General features: G+C 46.9%; 1 protein-coding gene across 1 annotated transcript in view; it reads left to right on the forward strand.

Annotated features, from left to right (window-relative positions):
* Positions 1 to 25607, forward strand: part of SEMA4F (ssemaphorin 4F) — a 142380-nt gene that overhangs the window by 54954 nt on the left and 61819 nt on the right. Inside the window, exons 2-3 of the mRNA XM_084626594.1 lie at positions 28 to 179; positions 8895 to 8958. Coding sequence (XP_084482720.1) covers positions 28 to 179; positions 8895 to 8958 — 216 coding nt within the window. The remainder of the gene's footprint in view (positions 1 to 27; positions 180 to 8894; positions 8959 to 25607) is intronic.

Below are 25607 nucleotides of genomic sequence, written 5' to 3' on the forward strand. Positions count from 1 at the left end.
GACAGTGTGCTTGCTCTCTGATTGCAGAGGTGCAGCAGATGGTTCATCGCTTCTTCCAGGAGGCCATTTCCAACTACAGCATCTTCCTGGTGGCCCCACAGACCAGGACTCTGTACGTGGGAGCCAAGAACGCCATCTTCGCCCTGCCTTTGGAGTCAGTCAACCAGCCTGCCAAAATGGTGAGCACAAGACCCAAATCTTATGGGGCCATCTGTAGCAGGGTGGGTGCATGTGGGGTGTGATCACACATGAGGGTTATTTAGGCTGGGGCAGGGGCTGCTTTCGAATGAGGGAGGTGTGTGTCTGAGCCAGGGTGGAGTCTACCTGGGTCGATTTCAGGAGATGCAACCAGGGAGTCATAGGGACTGGGGAATGTGGATGGGAAGTGGACCAACATTGTGTACATCATGGAGATTACTGAGTTCTGTGGCACAGTCCATGGATGCATTGCTGTGAGGATGGGTAGGGGGTGCGGGTGCGCAGGGATGATACACTCAGGGTAGAGGTGCATTCTGGGGCTGTTGCTGTTGGGGGGTATGAAGTGAGTTTGGAGGAGGAGCTCTTGGGTGCTAGTTACCCCCTCCCCCACTGACTGAGAAGAACTAAAGCAAATGAAATGCATAGTCCAACAGTGCCTAAAACCAAACAACCGCACAACATAACTCTGGACCCATCTGCCAGCAGCACAAACCGCTCTTACAGGACTGCACCACTGCAGGGAGGGAGGCCAAACAAGCCACCTGCTCCTCCACAGTCCATGAGGCAGAATCATGGTCAGCAGGGCTGTTTCACTTAGTGAACTGGCTCATCAACCAATCTGGACACTAGACCCAAGCACCGATTGCTGTGACGAGCTGTCTGCACACTTTGCTAATAGATCAACTGAAGATGAATGGAACTGACCCCAGCCAGATCCTATTATCCACTCCATAACCCCGACTGAGAGTGGCCCTATCAGACATGCTGAAGCTCAAGAAGTTCCAACGATATTAGAACCTAATGGAGGATATAAATAACATAGCTGCCCACCGTTACCACACAGATCTTTGTAAGGAAGCACATTTATTCTTAAGGTGAAAGCATTACAGAAAAAATATATTAAATAAAAAAAGAACCTAAGCACATGCTAATAAACTTACAGAGCTCATTCCCCACCCCGTTCCAGCATGGGCTCTGGTAGGAGTCAGTCCTTCAAACCCCCCAAAAGGGTGTTTTGGTGGTTAACAGTTCATAACAGTTTTAGCTCAGAATAGACACCCCCATGAATCGGTTAGTTTTTCCTTTATACAGCTTGGCCTTTGATTTTTCAGATTCTAGGAGCATGTAATAGTAGACAGTGGTTCCCTCCTCGGGATGTAGCTTCAAATGACTGGATTTTTGCATACCCAGAGGAGGGAATTTGCGTTCATATTCCCCTAGATATTTCCCAGACAAACCATTTGACACTGTCTGTCCAAAAGTCCATTCATGTCAGACCCATTGTTCAATACAGTCCTTTGAAGTTCATAACACTTTCCAGGGCTAACATCCTGTGTCCCCTCCTAGAGAGGTCACATACAATCCTGGCCCACAATAACACACAGCCTTTGCATTTAATATAATGGACACGAAATATACTTCATATGATTTTTCCAGGATATTGCAGGAAATTGCTGTATTTGTCACAGCCAGAACTAAAACATCTTTGGAATTTCTAAATATTATAGATAACTTTCTAACTCAAAATGTGTTGCACCAAGTATGGGGAATTCTATATTAGCCCTCATCTTGACCGATAAAGAGGAACTGATCACAGAACTAAAAATTAATGGTAGCTTCGGTACAAGTGATCATGACTCGATCACACTTATAATGTGCAAACAGAATAAAATCTGCCACTGCCTCCTTTCTCTGGTGACGTCTGGCCCCCCTTTTGTCCCCCACCTCATGTGCCCTTCTGCAGCATTGCCAACTCTTTTTTGTGATTTTATTATGAGTCTCGTAACACTTGGGGCTTTCATAATGACCCAGCTCCTGGAGACAAGTGAGTATGTGAGGGACTCGGCTGGCATTTTCAGAAGCCCTCAGGGTTTGGAGAAAAGTTTGCAAATGTGACATGCTTGAACAGCTCAGAAACCAGAGAGAGCAAGAGCTCAAACTTGGCTTAAAAATCATGAGATTACTTTATAAAAAAATCTCATGACTTCTTGCGGCCTGGGTCGTGGTCTTTGAACTCCTGGGTGTGGCTGTACCGGAGGTGTCACAATTTTGCCCTCTCTCCATCCAGCTCTCTGAGACCTGCAGGACCCAGCACTGCTGTCTGCTGGCAGATTCTCTCTCCCCTCCCGCCCCTCCATTATTCACACCAGGATCTTTTGGGGGCTATATCAAGTATCTTCTGTCCTGCCACTTTCAGTCCCCACCTTCCCCCTCCCCCTCCATCAGGTCTTTCTCTCCTCCTGGTAGCTCCTCCTTGACCACGTCCCTCTGACTTTGATGCCTGGATCTCCCTCTTCTTCAGGGCCATCAGCCTCCTCCTAAGGTCCCTGTGCAATATCCAGTTTCCTGCAATATCTGTGAAGTATCTCATTGAATTAGTTTTTTTCTTTGGAGTCCAATTCATTAAATATAAAGGTTGTGTGGTGTTGTGGTCCAGGATTCTACCTGACATCTCTAGGGGGGATATGAGATATGAGCCCTGGAAAGTGTTATGAACTTCAAAGGACTGCATTTAAACAATGGGCCAGACAAGAATGGACTTTTGGACAGACAGGGTCAAGTGGCTTGTGTGGGGAATATCTAAGGGGCAGTGAATGCAAATTTCCACCTTGGATTATGTAAAAACCTTCCCTTTTGAAGCTATGCGCTGATAACCTGTTCCTGGAATCTGAAGATCAAAGGCGCAAGCTATATAAAGGAAAGACTAACTGATGCTTGGGGTGCTAATGCTGAGCTAAAGCTGTTATGAACTTGTAACCCCAGGAAAATTCCTTTGTGGCATTTGAAGGCCTGACTCCTCCTAAAGTCCTCACTGGAGTTGGAGGTGATCTCTGATAAGCTTATTAGTATGTGTAGGATCTTTTACTGTTCTAATGTTTTCTCTGTAATCCTTTCACTTTAAGACTAAATGTACTTCCTTAGAAAGAGCCGTGTGGTAACTTAAACTATGAGCAATTATGCTGTTTGGAGCCTCTGAAGAGGAAGCAAAGTGAGGATATTGGCTTGTTGAGACAGGCTGGCTTGCTAGGAATATGCGGTGCTGTTATAGCCCTGTTGGTCTCAGGATTTTAGAGAGACAAGGTTGGTGAGGCAATACTTTTTTATTGGACCAACTTCTGTGGGTGAGAGCTCTGCTTCAGGTCTGGGAAACTCCGGGAGTGTCACTGCCAGGAGTAACATGGGACCATGCAGCCTGAAAAGACCCTGGTCAGGAGATGGAGAGAAATGCGGGTCTCTGCCCAAGAGAGGTGACAGCTGAGGAGCTGTGAGCCTACAGTGGGTTTGCTCAAGGGAGCACAGAGGAGACAGCCCCATCTCACCTACTAGCCTCCCATCTCCACTTTCCTGCCTCTTCTCACCCCTCAAGGCTGGATCAAGTCAGTCACTTTCCCAGCCAAGAACCTCACCATTTCTGCATTGCCACTCTGGCCACTGTCTTGTTTCCGAGTAACAGCCGTGTTAGTCTGTATTCGCAAAAAGAAAAGGAGTACTTGTGGCACCTTAGAGACTAACCAATTTATTAGAGCATAAGCTTTCGTGAGCTACAGCTCACTTCCTCAGATGCATATCGTGGAAACTGCAGCAGGCTTTATATATACACAGAGAATATGAAACAATACCTACTCCCACCCCACTGTCCTGCTGGTAATAGCTTATCTAAAGTGATCATCAGGTGGGCCATTTCCAGCACAAATCCAGGTTTTCTCACCCTCCACCCCCCCACACAAATTCACTCTCCTGCTGGTGATAGCCCATCCAAAGTGACAACTCTTTACACAATGTGCATGACAATCAAGTTGGGCTATTTCCTGCACAAATCCAGGTTTTCTCACATCCCCCCCACCCCTATACACACACAAATTCACTCTCCTGCTGGTAATAGCTCATCCAAACTGACCACTCTTCAAGTTTAAATCCAAGTTAAACCAGAACATCTGGGGGGGGGGGGGTAGGAAAAAACAAGAGGAAACAGGCTACCTTGCATAATGACTTAGCCACTCCCAGTCTCTATTTAAGCCTAAATTAATAGTATCCAATTTGCAAATGAATTCCAATTCAGCAGTTTCTCGCTGGAGTCTGGATTTGAAGTTTTTTTGTTTTAAGATAGCGACCTTCATGTCTGTGATTGCGTGACCAGAGAGATTGAAGTGTTCTCCGACTGGTTTATGAATGTTATAATTCTTGACATCTGATTTGTGTCCATTTATTCTTTTACGTAGAGACTGTCCAGTTTGACCAATGTATATGGCAGAGGGGCATTGCTGGCACATGATGGCATATATCACATTGGTGGATGTGCAGGTGAACGAGCCTCTGATAGTGTGGCTGATGTTATTAGGCCCTGTGATGGTGTCCCCTGAATAGATATGTGGGCACAATTGGCAACGGGCTTTGTTGCAAGGATAAGTTCCTGGGTTAGTGGTTCTGTTGTGTGGTATGTGGTTGTTGGTGAGTATTTGCTTCAGGTTGCGGGGCTGTCTGTAGGCAAGGACTGGCCTGTCTCCCAAGATTTGTGAGAGTGTTGGGTCATCCTTTAGGATAGGTTGTAGATCCTTAATAATGCGTTGGAGGGGTTTTAGTTGGGGGCTGAAGGTGACGGCTAGCGGCGTTCTGTTATTTTCTTTGTTAGGCCTGTCCTGTAGTAGGTAACTTCTGGGAACTCTTCTGGCTCTATCAATCTGTTTCTTTACTTCTGCAGGTGGGTATTGTAGTTGTAAGAAAGCTTGACAGAGATCTTGTAGGTGTTTGTCTTGTTTCCATTAGCATCGCTCATTCCAGTCCATTGATGTCCATGGCCTCTCTGCAGGTCTAGCTCCCTCCTCCACTGAGTGTTGTAGAATCCCTCTACCGAGAGGGATACAAATGGTTGATTTGTTTTTTTACTTAAATACTTTTCTAAAAACACTTCAAATTTAATTTGAAATGGTTGCAACCTATACTAGGGCCTAGACTTACTCTAATTGATATCATTTAAATAAAATAATACTCACGCAGTATGTTTGCTGCCAAAGTCTTAAAGTTAGAGCCCTGAACTGGTGGAAGTCAGTAGCGTAGCCGGGGGGGAGTGGCCGCTCCCCCACTGAGCACAAGTGGCGCCTTCTTAATATTTTGGCGCCTTTTTTCATTTTTACTCACCCGGTGGCGCTCCAGGTCTTCAGCGGTGGGACCGGCACTTCAGCAGTGGGGGCCTTCAAGCGCTCCGGGTTCGTTGGCGAGGGCTTTCACTCGCTCTGGGTCCTCGGCGGCATTTCGGTGGCAAGGGCCTTCGGTGCCGCCAAGGACCCGGAGTGCCGCCCGGTGAGTACAAGTGGGTGGCACCTTTTTTGTATGTCCGCTCCCCCTGTTCATTCCACCCGGCTACGCCACTGGTGGAAGTCACTGGCTGAGCACCTGGGTCCAGAGTTTGCGGAAGTGCTAAACGAGCAGGTTCAGAAAGAATATTTGCTTCACTTCAGTTTATTCAACTAGTTTATTCAAGGTTGAGAAGCTGATTGGGAGTTGAAAAAGCTGGACCATTTATTTTCTTCTTTGAGTGACTGCACATGTCTGTTTGACTTAAGCGTATGTGTACTCAAGCCAGAGAGCTTTCTGTAGCAGTATCTGTCAGGGTGGAGCATATGCCCTGTGCTTCCTCATGCCTTCAGCCAAGGATATAGAAGGCAGAGCCACCCTGAACCTCCCTCAATTCCTTCTCACTGCTTTTGGCTACAAGTTGGAGCTGCTTGTAAGGATTTTAACATTTTGTTGTTGTTGCAAATAATAGATAGTAGTTGGTGTGAATAGTTAACATAGTTTGAGTAGCAGCTGTGTTAGTCTGTATTCGCAAAAAGAACAGGAGGACTTGTGGCACCTTAGAGACTAACAAATTTATTTGAGCATAAGCTTTTGTGAGCTACAGCTCACTTCATTGGATGCATTCAGTAGAAAATACAGTGGGGAGATTTATATACGCAGAGAACATGAAACAATGGGTGTTTTACACACAGTAAGGAGAGTGATCACTTAAGATGAGCTAATACCAGCGGGGTGGGGGGGAGGAGGAAACCTTTTGTAGTGATAATCAAGGTGGGCCATTTCCAGCAGTTGACAAGAACATCTGAGGAACAGTGTGTATGTGTGTGTGTGGGGGGGGAATAAACATAGGGAAATAGTTTTACTTTGTGTAATGACCCATCCACTGCCAGTCTCTATTCAAGCCTAAGTTAGTTGTATCCAATTTGCAAATTAATTCCAATGCAGCAGTCTCTCGTTGGATGCTGTTTTTGAAGTCTTTTTGTTGTAATATTGCGACTTTTAGATCTGTAATCGAGTGACCAGAGAGATTGAAGTGTTCTCCGACTGGTTTATGAATGTTATAATTCTTGACATCTGATTTGTGTCCATTTATTCTTTTACGTAGAGACTGTCCAGTTTGACCAATGTACATAGCAGAGGGGCATTGCTGGCACATGATGGCATATATCACATTGGTGGATGTGCAGGTGAACGAGCCTCTGATAGTGTGGCTGATGTGATTAGGCCCTGTGATGGTGTCCCCTGAATAGATATGTGGACACAGTTAGCAACGGACTTTGTTGCAAGGATAGGTTCCTGGGTTAGTGGTTCTGTTGTGTGGTATGTGGTTGCTGGTGAGTATTTAAGCAAGGACTGGCCTGTCTCCCAAGATCTGTGAGAGTGATGGGTCATCCTTCAGGATAGGTTGTAGATCCTTGATGATGCGTTGGAGAGGTTTTAGTTGGGGGCTGAAGGTGATGGCTAGTGGCTTTCTGTTATTTTCTTTGTTGGGCCTGTCCTATAGTAGGTGACTTCTGGGTACTCTTCTGGCTCTGTCAATCTGTTTCTTCACTTCCGCAGGTGGGTATTGTAGTTGTAAGAATGCTTGATAGAGACCTTGTAGGTGTTTGTCTCTGTCTGAGGGGTTGGAGCAAATGCGGTTGTATCGTAGAGCTTGGCTGTAGACAATGGATCGTGTGGTGTGGTCAGGGTGAAAGCTGGAGGCATGTAGGTAGGAATAGCGGTCAGTAGGTTTCCGGTATAGGGTGGTGGTTATGTGACCATCGCTTATTAGCACTGTAGCGTCCAGGAAGTGGATCTCTTGTGTGGACTGGTCAAGGCTGAGGTTGATGGTGGGATGGAAATTGTTGAAATCATGGTGGAATTCCTCAAGGGCTTCTTTTCCATGGGTCCAGATGATGAAGATGTCATCAATATAGCGCAAGTAGAGTAGGGGCATTAGGGGACGAGAGCGGAGGAAGCGTTGTTCTAAGTCAGCCATAAAAATGTTGGCATACTGCAGGTACCCATAGCAGTGCCGCTGGTTTGAAGGTATACATTGTCCCCAAATGTGAAATAGTTATGGGTGAGGACAAAGTCACAAAGTTTCAGCCACCAGGTTTGCCGTGACATTATCGGGGATACTGTTCCTGATGGCTTGTAGTCCATCTTTGTGTGGAATGTTGGTGTAGAGGGCTTCTACATCCATAGTAGTTAGGATGGTGTTTTCAGGAAGATCACCGATGGATTGTAGTTTCCTCAGGATGTCAGTGGTGTCTCGAAGGTAGCTGGGAGTGCTGGTAGCATAGGGCCTGAGGAGGGAGTCTACGTAGCCAGACAATCCTGCTGTCAGGGTGCCAATGCCTGAGATGATGGTGTGCCCAGGATTTCCATGTTTATGGATCTTCCCTTGCAAACACACCATCCTCCCTGTCACATGATTATCACCTTAGACACCTTCCTCTCCCCTCACACCCAGACTGTTTTTCCTAAATAACACCTCTAAGATCCAGCTTTTTTCTCTGTTCACACTGGGAAAACCCTCCTGGCCCCTCTCCACTCTTATGACTGCAATTCCCTCCTCTCCAGCCTCCTGGACACTCACCCCACACCTCATGCATTCTGCTCATCTTACTGGCCAGGCACTTGGAAAAACCTACCCCTTCCACGAGTCCCTCTGCTGGCTTCCCATGTTCTACTGCATCAAATCAACTTCCTTGTCCTCCCTTTGGGTCTCTTCCCAGCCCCCTGCTTCTCTGCTTTCTCATCTCAGTTGTCCCTCTCAAACTCCAACTTGTCTGCCTGTCGGGTAGCGTCTCACACTTTGCTTTCTCCCCACCACCCCACATTTGTAGCACCCTCAAGATCTACTCCTGCACTCTAAGTGCCTTTCCCAGACCTAAGCAAGAGCTCTATGTAGCTCGAAAGCTTGTCTTTCTCACGAGCAGAAGTTGGTCCAGTAAAAGGTATTACCTCACCCACCTTGTGTCTCCAGTACCCTAGAACCAACATGGCTCCAGCAACACTGCATACAGCAGCTGTAAGTAGTCAAGCAGTTAACTATAGATGGGCTGAGTCTGAGCTGGGGTAAAGGGTTCTTATTTAAAATATATGCTCTGGTTCAAATGGGAATGATTGTGTTGATGTTCTCTGGCTTGTGTTGTATAGGAGACCAGACTAAAGGATCACAGTGGTCTGTTCTGGACTTAGAATCTGTGACAGTGAAGGAGTCCATGTTGGCTTTGGCTGCTCTTTCCTCCTGTCTGTGTTTGTCAGCTGCTTGGGCAAGGAGTGTCTCCCCAGTGCCGGTGCAGTACCCAACAGGGTGGGCTCCAGTCCTGTGTGCAGCATAGGCAGTTCTGGGTGGGTGGCCTGCAATGCGCGAAGGATAATTGACATTGAAGTTTCTTGCTTTTTTTCAGATCTCCTGGGAAGTGCCTAAGAATCATCGAGATTCCTGCACAAGGAAGGGAAAAAAAGAGGCAGGTACCGGGGTAGGGCAGGGCTGTGGGGCAGCCCCTAGTACAGGCGAGTCTCATCTTACGCTGGGGTTACGTTCCGCAGTCCAGTTCCAGCTTCTGGCAGTCAGAGATTTAGGAACACCCAGAGCATGGGGCTGTCTCCCTGACCATCTTGGCTATAGCTATTGATGGACCCATCCTCCATGAATTTACCTAATTGTTTTTTAGAACCCAGTTATACTTTTGGCCTTCACAACATCCTGTGGCAACAAGTTCTGCGTGTGAAGAAGTAATTTCTTATTTTAGTTTAAAACTTACTGCCTATTACTTTCATTGTGTGACCCCTGCTGCTTGTCTTATGTGAAGAGATAAATAACACTTTCCTATTTACTTTCTCTGTGCCATTCATAATTGAATAGACCTCTATTGTATCTCTTCTTTTTCTCTTTTCTAAGATAAGCAGTTCCAATCTATTTAATCTCTCCTTATATGGACGATGTTCTGTTCCCCTAATTATTGTCATTGCCCTTCTCTTTACCTTTTCCAATTCAAATACATCTTTTTTAGATGGACTGACCAGAACTGCACGCAGTATTGAAGATGTGGGCGTAACATAGATTTACATAGTGGCATTATGATGTTTTTCTGTCTTATTATCTATCCCTTTCCTAATGGTTCCTAACATTCTGTTTGCTTTTTTCACTGCCGCTGCACATTGAGCGGATGTTTTCAGAGAACTATCCACAATGACTCCAAGATCTTTCTTGAGTGGTAACAACTAAATTAGACCCCATTGTCTTATATATGTAGTTAGGATTAGGTTTTCCAATGTGAATTACTTTGCACTCCTCAATGTTGAATTTCATCGCCACTTTGTTGCCCAGTCACTCAGTTTTCTCAGAGCTCTTTGTAACATTCTGCTAGTGTGTTTGATATTTTTGATACATCTAGGAACAAAGAATGTAGGCCATACTTACAGGATGGGTGACTCTGTCCTGGGAGGCATTGACTCTGAAAAAGATTTGGGGGTCATGATGGATAATCAGCTGAACATGAGCTCCCGCTGTGACCAGAAGAGCTAATATCCTTAGATGTACATATAAACACAGCAAACTCGGGTAGGAGCAGAGAGATTTTTACCTCTGTTTTGCACTGATGCAACTACTGCTGCAATATAGTGTCCAGTTCTGTTGTCTACCATTCAGTTTATCAACAGCCTTCTTGGAGAGAGCTCAGAGAAGAGCCACAAGAATGATTAAAGCAGGGATTCCCAAACTTTTTGCCGGCGCAACCCCATTTTAATGATTTCTTCCCAGGACCCCAGACAGCATGGAGGATGCCATTTTGTAGAGCAAAATGTCATCCTCCGTACAGCGTCACCTCGCACACATGTTCTGCACAGTAGAGATTGCCATGACCCTATTTGCTGATGGTGTGACCCCATTTGGGGTTGTGACCCAGAGTTTGGGAACTGCTGGATTTAAGGATTAGAAAACATGCATTATTGTGAGAGGCTGAAGGAACTCAATATATTATCTTAAAGAGAAGGTTAAGGGGTGACTTGATCAAAGTTTTTAAGTACCTACATGAGTAACAAATATTTAATAATGGGCTCTTCAATTTAGCAGAGAAAGTTATAACATGATCCAATGGATGGAAGCTGAAGCTAGGTAAATTCAGGCTGGAAATAAGGTGTAAAATTTGGACTAAGGGTAATTAGCCATTGGAATAATTACCAAGGGTCATGCTGGATTCTCCATCACTGACAATTTGTAAGCCAAGACAGGATGTTTTTCTAAAAGTTCTGCTCTAGGCATTATTTGGGGGCAGGTCTCTGGCCTGGGTTATACAGGAGGCCAGACTAGATGATCCTAATGATCCCTTGTGGCTTTGGAATCTATGAATTTGTGGTAGGGAAATGGGAATTTTCACTTGTCCCTGATGCTCCCCAGAGTCCTGGACAAAGGGACCCCCAGGCTATCATAGCTACAGAGTTCTCTTCCTCTTGAGCTGCTCTGGCCATGTTCCTTCTCTCTGTATACCCCTTCACAGGCTTTGTCCACCCTGTCAGGTCTCTGCATAATGCAGCCTGAGTCTCTCCTCTCCCTCCCACCTGTCTACTTCAGCCTGCTTCATGCCCTCTGTGCTTCCCCAGTTGCCTGCCCCTTTCTCTTGATGCCAGACAATCTCCTCTCCCTCTTCATTAAAACCACATGGAGCTTATCAGCAAATTCCTCGCTGCCTCATCTGAACTGTGCTGATCTGGGTCCTGGGCTCCATGGGGCAAGGGCTGTGTGGTGATGGAAAAAGCAGGATGATAAACTCCTTTTCAGTCAATTAGGGACTAAAGAGGGTGTTAAATAGAAGGCCCAGATAAGTTGCATGAACTGACTGGCACGCCAAGGCACCAAGATCGCCTCCTATACGCCTCGGTACCTTCACCTCCATGACACCAGGGCTCTGAGGTTAGAGAAGCTCATTTACAAACCTCACCAGTACAGTGCTCACCATCTTGGCAATGTCAGGCCCTGGTAGCGAGTCAGTCTTCTGGACACCATAATCCTCCAGATTTCTGTCCTTGGAGGATCTGTTTGTACTGAGGAACAGGAGTCTCCCCTGCTATGGTTCTTTAACAGGGTCTCTTCCCCAGGACCACTCAGACAGATTGAATCCCAGTTGGACCTCCAGCCTTGGTACTGGCAACTATGTCTGAGGCTTCCCCTTCAGCCCAGGGGATGATTTTTCTTCAGACTCATAGGTCTTGGTACAGGGATCTTTTTTGGTACCTGACCACCACACGCACTTGTCACGGACTCACAGGTCATGCCCACTCTTGGCTCCATACGGTCCCTGGGGAGAACCCCCTTCAGTGTAACAGCCCTTCTTGGTGGTCCACTCTCTCTTGGGGGTTAAGCTCCTCTGCCTCCTGGAACCACACCTCTCTGACCCTTAGCATGTCTGTCTCTCCCAATGGGCCCCCTTAGGGAGTCTACTTGCTCTGGACCCCTGGGGCCTCCACTCCCAGAGGGACTAATGCAACCCTGTTCTCTAGGCCGGAGCGACTCTCAGCCAGTGTAAAACAGGAGGGTTTATTGAGCGTCTGAACACAGCATAAGAAACTCTCAGGGCCCTCAGACCTGGCCTCCCTCAGCACAGTACATCTAAGTCTCCCCTGGATGCAGGTGGGCTCTGCCTTTTTTTTCTCTCTCTCTGCCCTCCCCCTCCCCCCCAGTCCAGAGACTCTGCACTTTCCAGCTAGGCATCCTGGCCCCAACAGCTCCTCCCCTGTCCTTTGTCTTCTGTCCCAGGTAAACAGGTTGCTGGGGCCCTCTCTTCCATCCTTTGTTCCCCTCTGGCTGGAACTGATTGGTCATGTCACCGGGGTTCTCTCTCCTCAACCCTTTGTCCTCCCCCGGCCAGAACCAGCTGACGGCCAGGCTGGGGTGGGCCTCTTAATCACCAGTTGTTAGGGTTCCCCATCTCCAGGCTGTTTTCTGCGGGTCCTGGCCAGTAGGCAAGGTCACAGCTGGTTCTCTGCAACAACAAACCCTCTCCCATCACCTTGCTAAACATGCAGCACACAGGGAAACTGGGGTGTGCACCCACTATTCATGTAAAACACTACAAAAATCCCCAACTTCGTCACACCACTATTCTCTTTTGGACCTCACCAGGTATCCTCAAGCCAGAGGTTGTGACTGTCTGTGGTCCTCTATCCACCCACTCAGTGGGGTTGCTGCAATCCCTGGTCACCTCAGTGAACAATTTGATAGGGTTCCAACCAGAAAGAGACCCAGTGCCCACTGGTACTGCATCATTCATAGGCACTGACTAACCTTCAGTACCACAGGATCGCCCTCCCTTACCTTATGTCTCCTCAGGAGACATCCAGGAGCAGGAGGACACCCAGATGGAGGGAAACTCGCTCTCCCTTCATTCCTGGGAGAGACAGTAATGCTTCATAGAATCATAGAATCATAGAATATCAGGGTTGGAAGGGACCCCAGAAGGTCATCTAGTCCAACCCCCTGCTCAAAGCAGGACCAATTCCCAGTTAAATAATCCCAGCCAGGGCTTTGTCAAGCCTGACCTTAAAAACCTCTAAGGAAGGAGATTCTACCACCTCCCTAGGTAACGCATTCCAGTGTTTCACCACCCTCTTAGTGAAAAAGTTTTTCCTAATATCCAATCTAAACCTCCCCCACTGCAACTTGAGACCATTACTCCTCGTTCTGTCATCTGCTACCATTGAGAACAGTCTAGAGCCATCCTCTTTGGAACCCCCTTTCAGGTAGTTGAAAGCAGCTATCAAATCCCCCCTCATTCTTCTCTTCTGCAGGCTAAACAATCCCAGCTCCCTCAGCCTCTCCTCATAACTCATGTGTTCCAGTCCCCTAATCATTTTTGTTGCCCTTCGCTGGACTCTCTCCAATTTATCCACATCCTTCTTGAAGTGTGGGGCCCAAAACTGGACACAGTACTCCAGATGAGGCCTCACCAATGTCGAATAGAGGGGAACGATCACGTCCCTCGATCTGCTCGCTATGCCCCTACTTATACATCCCAAAATGCCATTGGCCTTCTTGGCAACAAGGGCACACTGCTGACTCATATCCAGCTTCTCGTCCACTGTCACCCCTAGGTCCTTTTCCGCAGAACTGCTGCCTAGCCATTCGGTCCCTAGTCTGTAGCTGTGCATTGGGTTCTTCCGTCCTAAGTGCAGGACCCTGCACTTATCCTTATTGAACCTCATCAGATTCCTTTTGGCCCAATCTTCCAATTGGTCTAGGTCCTTCTGTATCCTATCCCTCCCCTCCAGCGTATCTACCACTCCTCCCAGTTTAGTATCATCCGCAAATTTGCTGAGAGTGCAATCCACACCATCCTCCAGATCATTTATGAAGATATTGAATAAAACTGGCCCCAGGACCGACCCTTGGGGCACTCCACTTGATACCAGGTGCCAACTAGACATGGAGCCATTGATCACTACCCGTTGAGTCCGACAATCTAGCCAGCTTTCTACCCACCTTATAGTGCATTCATCCAGCCCATACTTCCTTAACTTGCTGACAAGAATACTATGGGAGACCGTGTCAAAAGCTTTGCTAAAGTCAAGAAACAATACATCCACTGCTTTCCCTTCATCCACAGAACCTGTAATCTCATCATAAAAGGCGATTAGATTAGTCAGGCATGACCTTCCCTTGGTGAATCCATGCTGGCTGTTCCTGATCACTTTCCTCTCATGCAAGTGCTTCAGGATTGATTCTTTGAGGACCTGCTCCATGATTTTTCCAGGGACTGAGGTGAGGCTGACTGGCCTGTAGTTCCCAGGATCTTCCTTCTTCCCTTTTTTAAAGATTGGCACTACATTAGCCTTTTTCCAGTCATCCGGGACTTCCCCGGTTCGCCACGAGTTTTCAAAGATAATGGCCAGTGGCTCTGCAATCACAGCCGCCAATTCCTTCAGCACTCTCGGATGCAACTCGTCCGGCCCCATGGACTTGTGCACGTCCAGCTTTTCTAAATAGTCCCTAACCGCCTCTATCTCCACAGGCTTCCACCACCACCTTATGCCAGTGACTTTCAGGCCTTCCACCTCATAGATATTAAGGTCAGAAGGGACTATTATGATCATCTAGTCTGACCTCCTGCACAATGCAGGCCACCAAATCTCACCCACCCACTCCTGCAATAAACCTCTCACCTATGTCTGAGCTATTGAAGTCCTCAAGTCATGGTTTAAAGACTTCAAGGTGCACAGAATCCTCCAGCAAGTGACCCGTGCCCCATGGTGCAGAGGAAGGCGAAAAACCCCCAGGGCCTCTTCCAATCTGCCCTGGAGGAAAATTCCTTCCCGACCCCCAATATGGCGATCAGCTGAACCCTGAGCATGTGGGCAAGATTCACCAGCCAGATACCCAGGAAAGAATTCTCTGTAGTAACTCAGATCCCACCCCATCTAACATCCTATCACAGGCCATTGGGCCTATTTACCATGAACAGTTAACAATCAATTAATTGCCAAAATCATGTTATCCCATCATACCATCTCCTCCATAAACTTATCGAGTTTAATCTTGAAGCCAGATAGGTCTTTTGCCCCCACTGCTTCTCTTGGAAGGCTGTTCCAGAACTTCACTCCTCTGATGGTTAGAAACCTTCATTTAATTTCAAGTCTAAAATTCCTGATGGCCAGTTTATATCCATTTGTTCTTGTGTCCACATTGGTACTGAGCTTAAATAATTCCTCTCCCTCTCTGGTATTTATCCCTCTGATATATTTATAGAGAGCAATCATATCTCCCCTCAGCCTTCTTTTGGTTAGGCTAAGCAAGCCAAGCTCCTTGAGTCTCCTTTCATAAGACAGGTTTTCCTTGGATCATCCTAGTAGCCCTTCTCTGTACCTGTTCCCGTTTGAATTCATCCTTCTTAAACATGGGAGACCAGAACTGCACACAGTATTCCAGGTGAGGTCTCACCAGTGCCTTGTATAACGGTGCTAACACCTCCTTATCTCTACTGGAAATACCTCGCCTGATGCATCCCAAGACCTCATTAGCTTTTTTCACAGCCATATCACATTGGCGGATGATAGTCATTCTGTGGTCAACCAATACTCCAAGGTCCTTCTCCTCCTCCATTACTCTCCAGCTTATAACTAAAATTCTTGTTATTAATCTCTAAATGCATGACCTTACACTTCTCACTATTAAATTTCATCCTATTACTGTTACTCCAGTTTACAAGGTCATCCAGATCCTCCTGTATGATATCCCGATCCTTCTCTAAATTGGCAATACCTCCCAGGTTTGTATCACCCGCAAACTTTATTAGCATACTCCCACTTTTTGTGCCGAGGTCAATAATAAAAAGATTGGTCCCAAAACCGATCCCTGAGGAACTCCACTGGTAACTTCCCTCCAGCCTGACCGTTAACCTTTCAGTAGGACCGCTGTAGTCTCCCCTTTAACCAATTCCTTATCCACCTTTTAATTTTCAAATTGATCCCCATCTTTTCCAATTTAACTAATAATTCCCCATGTGGCACCGTATCAAACGCCTTACTGAAATCCACTGCGTTTCCTTTGTCTAAAAAATCTGTTACTTTCTCAAAGAAGGAGATCAGGTTGGTTTGGCACAATCTACCTTTTGTAAAACCATGTTGTATTTTGTCCCATTTACCATTGACCTCAATGTCCTTAGCTACTTTCTCCTTCAAAATATTTTCCAAGACCTTGCATACTACAGATGTCAAACTAACAGGCCTATAGTTACCCAGATCACTTTTTTTTCCCTTTCTTAAAAATAGGAACTATGTTAGCAATTCTCCAGTCATACGGTACAACCCCTGAGTTTACAGATGCATCAAAAATCCTTACTAATGGGCTTGCAATTTCATGTGCCAATTCCTTTAATATTCTTGGATGAAGATTATCTGGGCCCCCCAATTTAGTCCCATTAAGCTGTTTGAGTTTCACTTCTACGTCAGATATGGTAATATTTACCTCCATATCCTCATTCCCATTTGTCATGCTATCAGTGCTCTTTGGACATTTTAAATATCACCCCTCGGGGAAAAAATTGCCCTTGCAGTAAATGATGCTCTGTTACTGCCTGCTTGCACAGTCTGGCAAACACCTGCCCCTATCCAGCTTGCCCATAAGGGGCAGATAAAAAGTACTGTGTTCTGGCCAAGGGAGCAGAGCATTTATTTTTTTCACTCCCAGTTCCTTGGTGGTGGATGTGGCTAATGAAAGGAAAAGGCAGGCCCATTCCAGACCCTCTCCTTATGATAAGGAGTCCAAATGTTTAGACCCTCCTGGCTAGGAAAAGCTACTTCTCAGCAGCTCTTCAATTTTGCTGGCAAACTACCAAGCCATGTTAGTGAAACAGGACTTCAACACACATTCCAAGTTCACGCATTGTATTGAACATCTGCCACAGGACGAGAATGAACCATTTTAGGGCCTTATTTCAGACTGTCAGTTGGTAGCCAAAATCTCCCTCCTAGAAGCCATGAATACAGCTTCTAGAGCCCTAGCCACTGCTGTGGTTATTCAAACAGCATCCTGGTTCCAGTCTTCCAGTCCCCCGAGAGAGGGGCAGAATGAAGTTGAAGGTCTTCCCTTTGAAGCATCCGAGCACTTCAGCTCTGACATCGACGCCTCCCTCCACACTCTGAAGGACTCGGGAGCTACCTTATGGTCTCTGGGAATTTGTTCCTGAAACAAAGAGACAGTTTGCTATAATGTCTGAGCGCTACTAATCTAAGCCATTCCAGTACAACCAACAGCAGGCTTTTCCCAGACCTTTGGACTTTCAGATAAGGAGATCTAGTGCTGTAGAAAGTGCTGGTCCCCTTTTCTGAGGTCATCATCCATGCCTTCCTCTAAGAAATAGTTCTGACATCTCTGAGAGTCTCAAGCAACCAACCTTCCCAGGTTCTGTGATAAACGATCCATCCAACTGCCATTTGGAGATCAGCTATTCCACTTCCTACCTGCCTGGGAACAAATTAACTCGGACAGATTTTGGAGGTGGTCAGCATGATCAGATCTGCAGATGACACACAGTTAGGTAGAGTTGCCAACACCACGAAAAACAGTTAAAATTCAAAGGGATCTTGATAAATTGGAATACTGGGCTGGAGGCAAAAAAATGAAATTCAACGAAGACAAATCTAAGGTGCTACGTTTAGAGAAGAAAAACCAAGTACACAAATACAGAATGGGGGGATAACTGGCTTGGCAGCAGCACCGCTAAGAAGGATCTGGGAGTTGTGGTGGATCACAACCTCAACATGAGTCAACAATGCAATGCTGTTGCAAAAAAAGCAAATGCCATTTTAGGTTGTATTAACAGAGGCATAGAATGCAAGTCACGGGAGGTGATCGTACCACTCTTCTCTGCACTTGTTAGGCCTCAGCTGGTGTACTGTGTCCACTTTTGGTTACCAATGTATAGAAAGGATATAGAGAAACTGGAAAGGATCCAGAGGCAAGTGACAAAGATGATCAAAGGAACAGACGCCTAGGGAGGTCGTGGAAACTCCTTCACTGGAGGTTGTCAAAAAGAGGATAAAGAGCCATCTGCCTTGGATGGGTCAGACACAGCAAATCCTGCATCTCAGCAGGAGGTTAGACTAGATGACCCTTTCAGTCCCTTCTAGCCCTATGGTTCTATGATATGTTTATCAGTCTAATTAGCACAATTAGCAATTGACAAACATTACAAACCAACAAAACAGACTGAGCTAATACAAAGTGTCCAGCACTATAATAAGGATACTCACATCCTCTTTTGTGAGGAAGCCCTGTAATGGGTAAGATGACCCAGGAGTGGTCCTTTGGCCTTGCAGGTTCCAGGAAATCTCCCTGGAGTGTACTGGCCAAGAGCCACCTTTTATCATAGATTAGCTAATGCCCATCATACCTACTGCATATTCAGTAGGGGTTTCAGCCCTTTTTCCTTATTTGTATTTCCTCACCCTACTAATGTTGGGGTGCCCTTCTTCCATAGGTCATTAAATCCATTACCCCAAACTTATTAGCATATATGTCAGTAACTATAGAGACAAGGTCAGTGAAGTAATATTTTTTTATTGGACCGACTTCTGTTGATGAGAGAAACAAGCTTTCAGAGAAGAGCTTTGTGTGTCTCAAAAGCTTCTCTCGCCAACAGAAGTTGGTCCAATAAAACATATTGCCTCACCCACCTCTTGTGTCTCTAATATCCTAGGATAGACATGGGTACAGTTAGTTACTATGGCATTCTTGTGGTATCCGCATATGTTTCTAACTTAAAAATATCTAAAGCTAGTACAAACTGGCATCTTCTGGTTACCTCTCAGCAATTTAGCAACACTTACAACATAGAACCATAGAATATTAGGGTTGGAAGAGACCTCAGGGGGTCATCTAATCCAATCCCCTGCTCAAAGCAGGACCAACACCAACTAAATCATCCCAGCCAGGGCTTTGTCAAGCCAGGCCTTAAAAACCTCTAAGGATGGAGAGTCCACCACCTCCCTAGGTAACCCATTCCAGTGCTTCACCACCCTCCTAGTGAAATAGTGTTTCCTAATATCCAACCTAGACCTCCCCTACTGCAACTTGAGACCATTGCTCCTTGTCCTGTCATCTACCACCACTGAGAATAGCCTAGCTCCATCCTCTTTGGAACCCCCGTTCAGGCAGCTGAAGGCTGCTATCAAATCCCCCCTCACTCTTCTCTTCTGCAGACTAAATAACCCCAGTGCCCTCAGCCTCTCCTTCTAAGTCATGTGGCCCAGCCCCCTAATAATTTTCCTTGCCCTCCACTTGGCTCTTCAATTTGTCCACATCCCTTCTGTAGCGGGGGGACTGAAACTGGACGCAGTACTCCAGGTGTGGCCTCACCAGTGCTGAACAGAGGGAAATAACCACTTACCTCGATCTGCTGGCAATGCTCCTACTAATACAGCCCAATGTGGTGTTGGCCTTCTTGGCAACAAGGCACATTGTTGACTCATATCCGGCTTCTCGTTCACTGTAATCCCCAGCTCCTTTTCTGCAGAACTGCCGTTTAGCCAGTCGGTCCCCAGCCTATAGCCGTTGTGATTCTTCCTTCCTAAGCCGGGATTCTTCCTTCCTAAGTGCAGGACTTTGCATTTGTCCTTGTTGAACCTCATCAAATTTCTTTTAGCCAAATCCTCCACTTTGTCTAGGTCACTCTGGACCCTATCCCTACTCTCCAGCGTATCTACCTCTCCCCCCAGCTTAGTGTCATCTGCGAACTTGCTGAGGGTGCAATCCATCCCATCCTCCAGATCATTAATAAAGATGTTGAACAAAACTGGCCTCAGGACCAACCCCCGAGGCACTCTGCTTGCTACCAGCTGCCAACTAGACATCGAGCCGTGGATCACTACCCACTGAGCCTGACAATCTAGCCGGCTTTCTATCCACCTTATAGTCCATTCATCCAGTCCATACTTTTTTAACTTGCTGGCAAGAATACTGTGGGATCACTTTATCCTGTGACATCTTGTAATACAAGTTCATTTATGGGTTAATTACTATGCTAAGGCTTTAGCCTTAGCTCTCAGTTTGGCTGAGCTATTGTCTTACAGGGTTGAGACCAGTTGGTTTTTTTGCATTACTGCTTTAATTCATACCTACTCCTTACCTGTGTCCCTATCTATATGTACCTATACTGGCTACTCTTACTCAAACTGTGTCAGGAAACAGCCAGGGATATCCTAATCATGGCCAAGACTAAGTGTGGTACTCAAACCTCCTCCACCTCTCTGTGGCAATGCCTCTCCGACTTCCTCTCAGGAAGGATTTCCTGTTACGGAACTCAGAGACTCTGATCCATCCCAATTCCTTATCCTGGAACTTGAGAGCATGATTCCTAGATGGGTCTCTGCATGGAACTAACCTGTTCTGATGAGGTCCAGTCAGTTCAGCTGTCTAGCAGGAAACCTACTACTCACAACACTTATCTTGGTTCTCAGGGTCCTAGGGAAACCTCCATTGCTCTCTCCTCCACCTCTCACTCAAGACTTCCTTCTGATAGTCATCGCTTCAAGCTCTCCCATTCGGGCTGACCCATCGTATCCATCTTTGCTTCCTCCCAAAGTTCTCTTTGAAATACTACATTGATCAAGAGATTTGCCTCCCAGTATTCTATCCAAAGCCTCATGTTTACAGGGAGAAGACCACGCTACGGACACTTGATGTCAGAAGGGCCCTCACCTTCTACCTTGATGGGATTAAGACCTTCCAGGCCTCTTCAAGGCTACTTGTATCATTTGCGGAGAGGATGAAGAGTCATCCCATTTCCACTCAGACAGCTGAAGTGAGTTTCAGAGTGCATCTTAACCTGCTATGACTCTGCAGGGATGCAGCCCCTCAGAGTGTGACAGCACACTCCACTAATACTCAGTCCACATCTATAGCTCTACTGAAGGATGTTCCCATAACAGAAAATTGAAGGACTGCAACTTGGTCTTCCATCCAGACCTTTGCCCACCATTATGCCAGCTTACCTGCTTCCAGGGATGATACTCCCTTTGGAGATGCAGTCCTCTGAGCTGTCTTGGACTTGCCTCCTCAGCACCCACCTACTCACTGAGTTGCTGATTGGGAGTCTCCCATGGTGGAGCACTCATAAGCATGTATACTCAAAGGAGAGGTTATTTACCTTACAGTAATTTGAGTTCTTCAAGATGTTTTGTCCCTCTGGGTGCTTCACCTCCTTCCCCATGGAGCTCAGTTCCTTCTCAACTGTGAAGCGGAGTAATGGCACCTCCTTATATGCCCTCATTTGGAGGCATGAGGTGCTGCTCTGTGCAGGGCCTGCAGACACTGCTTTGCATTCTCCAGTTGAGAGTGACCACTCGCTATGATGGAGTGCTTATAAGGACAAAACACCTCAAAGAACGCAAGGTACCATAGGGTAAGTAACCTATTCATCAGTGCTTAAGGCCAACATTTGGGCACGACTGACATCCACAAAACCACCACTCAACTGCTGCCTGACTCTGCAGGTGCCTGAAGTCACAAGGTGCCTGAGTTTCCACCAGTAAAGTCCCAGAGGCACTTACATTTCTGTCAGTGGGCAAGTCCTTATGCTTCCAAGCTGCTAGGTGCCTCCCTCACATGGAAGCTGTCAAGGTTCCCTCCCCACTCTGAGCTCTGGGGTACAGATATAGGGATCCGCATGAAAACCCCCCTAAATTTAATTCTACCAGCTTAGGTTGAAAACTTCCCCAAGGCACACATTCTTCCTTGTCCTTGGATGGTATCGCTGCCACCACCAAGTGAGTTAGAGATTCAGGAAAAGGACCACTTGAAGTTCCTGTTTCCCCAGAATATCCCCCCAAGCCCCTTCACTCAGGCTTGAGACTAATATACCAACCAAATCAGTGGTAAAGGTGAGCATAGACCAGATCTTTGGATTTTTAGGACGCTAAAAACCAATCAAGTTTAAAAACAGAACTTTATTATAAAGAAAAAGTAAAAGAAGCACCTCCTGTAAAATCAGGATGGAAGATAATTTTACAGGGTAATCAGATTTAAAACAGCGGATTCCCCTCTAGGCAAAACCGTAAAGTTACAAAAAACAGGAATAAACCACCCTCTTAGCATAGGGAAAATTCACAAGCTAAAACAAAAGATAAACTAATGCATTTCCTTGCTTTACTTACAATTTTTGTAATCTAGATGCTTATTTCAGGTAGGGCTTTAGGAGATGGTTTTTCCTGCCCTGGTCCCACTCTGTCCCAGAGAAAACAACAAAGAAGCACAAACAGCCCCCCACCCGATTTGAAAGGATCTTCTTCCCTTATTGGTCCTTTTGGTCAAGTGCCAACCAGGTTATTTGAGCTTCTTAACCCCTTACCGGTAAAGGAGGGATTTTATGCTACCCTTAGCTGTATGTTTGACAGAAGCCCAGTGGAATTCTCAAACAAGGCATTCCCCCCATCTAGCTCATCTGTGGGGCCTGATCTGGTAGGCATGCTCTGAGCACACCTAACTGCCATAAAGACTGTGGTGGTGCTGGTTCTCCTCTCTTCTCCCTCTTACACCCAGCTATGAAATATTCTGTGGTGTGTCTCTTTCTCCTGTTGAAGCTGTCCCAATTTGTTTGAAATACCATCAGTGGCCCAATAAATATTTAAGTATGTCTACTCAGCAAAGAAAAACCTGCGGCTGGCCCATGCCAGCTGACTCGGGCTCGCGGGTCTGTTTCATGGCTGTGTAGACTTCTGGGCTTGGGCTAGAGCCGTGGCTCTCCCACTTCTCAGGGTCCTAGAGTTGCCCAGACATCTACACAGCAGTGGAACAGCCCCAGCCCAAGCCTGGAAGCCTGAGTCAGCTGATACAGGGCAGCTGCAGGTGTCTAGTTGCTGTGTAGACATACCCTGCGAGAACGAGAGTGACACTCTAGCCCAGTGATTAGGACCCTCTCCTGGGGCGTGGGAGACGTGGGTTCAAGTCCCTGTTCTGAAGGAGGCAGAATGGATGTTTGAATCTGGTTCTTCCCCATTCCAGGGGAATGCGCCAACTACTGGGCTTTTAAGCATAAGGGGTGGGGGGCACCACCACCTCCTGGCTGAGGTGCCTGGCTCAAGGAGAGGGTTCATTGTTGTGAATTCTGAGTGGTGGGAGGCACCTTACCTACTGGTGAGAGACAGGGCTTAGGCATTGTCCTTGGCATTTCGCTCCTGGCTGGCTGAGGCATCTCCCCGCTGAGCCTGCTGGTTTCTGTTAACCTATCTTTTAGAAGCCTGACTCTCCCCATGCATTGTGTACGTAGCCTTGGTGTGAAGCTGGGGGTTGTGAATTCCAGTGGGTGGCAGGGCACCTAAAGTTAGGCATTGCAACACTCAGTTACAATACCTAGGCCCCTCTTGTGAATCTCAAAGAATATAGGCCCTACCTATAGAATGGGCAACGGTATCTTGGGAAGCCATGACATGAAAAAGAATTAGGGGTCATAGCAGACAAGCAGTGGAACATGAGCTCCCTGTGTGATGCTCTGGCCAAAAAGGCTAATGCGATCCCAGGATGCCTAAAAAGGGAGGAGTGAGGAGGAGATTTTACTTCTGTGTATGGCATTGGTGAGACAGACGCTAGAGCACTGTATCTAGTTCTGGTGTTCATGGTTTTTAAAGGATGTTGAAGAAGCAGAAAGGATTCACACAGCTTATTTGAGCCCTGGAAAAGATGTCTTGTGGTGAGAGACTTAAAGAGCTCAATCCATTTTGTTTATCAGAAAGAAAATTGAGAGGTGACTTATTACAGTATATGAGGCCTGTCACAGGGCACAAAAGGGCTCTTTAATCTTGTGGGGAGAGGCAGAATAAGAACCAGTGCCTGGAGCTGAAACCAGACATGTTCAAGGGATCACATTTGAGGCACTAGTTTTTAACAGTGAGGGTGATTAACCTCAGGAACAAACTCCCAAGGGAAGTGATGGATTCTCCATCTCTGAAGTCTTCACATCACAACCGGACCCCTTTCTGGAAGGAGCCGTAGTTAAACACAAGTTATTGGTTCTGTACAGGGGTGACTGGGAGAAATTCTATGGCCTGTGTATACCTGAGGTCAAACTATATGATTGGATGGTCCCTTCTGGCCTTAAACTTTCTGAATCTCTGCTTGCCCATCCCTGGGCACAGTGGAACTCATCCCTAATGCTGCTCAGTTAGAACATTGATCCACTCAATACCTGTGGGAGCTGGGACCGGTTCTTCTGCTCCTACTTCCCTCTGTGCCTATCCCTGTGCCTTTGGTACAAGCTGTCTGTATCTCTCTGAAATCCTTGCTCCCTGCTTGGCCAGGGTGGAGGAGCTGCAGGAAGCTGCTGCCTGGCCAGCATTTTCCTTCAAAATCATGAACACAGGCGCCTTTGTGGGCAATGCAGAGCCCTGCACAAAGCTGCCGTTTGTTGGGGAGCAACAACATTAAAGCCACAATTGTTCTCAGTGAGATTCTTTGTACCTTTCCACATCTGCACCCCCACACCCTTCCCTCCTGCTGCAACGAAGGAGCCAACGTCCCAGCCCCTATCATCTCCACCCTCCAAGCTGAGGGGTCACCTGTGGAGGAGCTTAGATCCTCCTGAAGTGTAGGTTGATACATTGGAAAATGCGAACATCCAAAGCCACGGTAGGGAGAGTAAAAACTGGAAAGGCTAAGACTGTTCCACTCCTGCTTCAAGGCAGGAGCCTGCCACTCCCTAACAGCTATCCTCCATGGGAGAAGCTTTCCCGAGGTGCAGGTTATTTTGCTCTTTCATCAGAAGTGGCTGGGCCTGACCACCCGAGACAGGAGACTAGGTGTACTAGTCCTCTGCACTGATCCAACCTGGCTGTGCTTGTTCCTGCAAAGACCAACACAAGATAGTGTGATCTCAGCCAGCTGGTGTCTGCATAGCCCGTGTTACTGGGACTTGCTCTTGTTCTGTTCAGTCAGGCCTGCTCTACATGACACAGTTAGGTCGATGTAAGGCAGCTTATGGTGACCTAAAGATGTCAGTGTACATACTACAGCCATGCTCCCGCTGATGGGAGCTGAGAAGACTGGGCACCCACCAGAGCAGGGAGCTGAGAGCCCCGGGGGGACAACTGGACTCCTGGCCGGGGAGCTGCACAGAGCTGAGAGCCTGGCTCTCAGACCCCACTCCCCCTGCAGTTGGTGGAAGCGCTCCTGGTGAGGACGTGCACCGCTGACAGAAGGAGGATAGCGTGGACATCAGCCACCACAGTAATTACTGACCTAGGTCGACGTAGGGCTATAGTGTAGACATGTCCTCAGTGTCCATCCTCTCTGAATGGCAGGGAATCCCCACTGGCTGGTGAAAATGGGCTGTTCCTTTCCATTTCTTACCTCTAAATAATTTTATGCAGAGATTGAGTTGTGGGGAGGAGAGGCAGTGGTGATATTCTGCCAAGTGCTATGCACTTGACTCCACCCTCAGTGGGGATCAGATGCCATGCTGTGTCCTGCTGGGCTCTGCTTGGCATTGTCTTGATTGGGGAAAAAAGTAAGTGGTGGTATCTTTCCAGCAACACCCATTCATGGCATAAAAATGAGAAACAACTTAGAGAAGACTGTGCAGATGATTATAAACTGGTTGTCCCGCTTTTCCTTCCACAGTGTGATTAGCAGTGGCAGT

The sequence above is a fragment of the Lepidochelys olivacea genome (genome assembly GCF_965140295.1).
Source record: "Lepidochelys olivacea isolate rLepOli2 genome assembly, chromosome: 4".
Lineage (NCBI taxonomy): Eukaryota > Metazoa > Chordata > Testudines > Cheloniidae > Lepidochelys > Lepidochelys olivacea.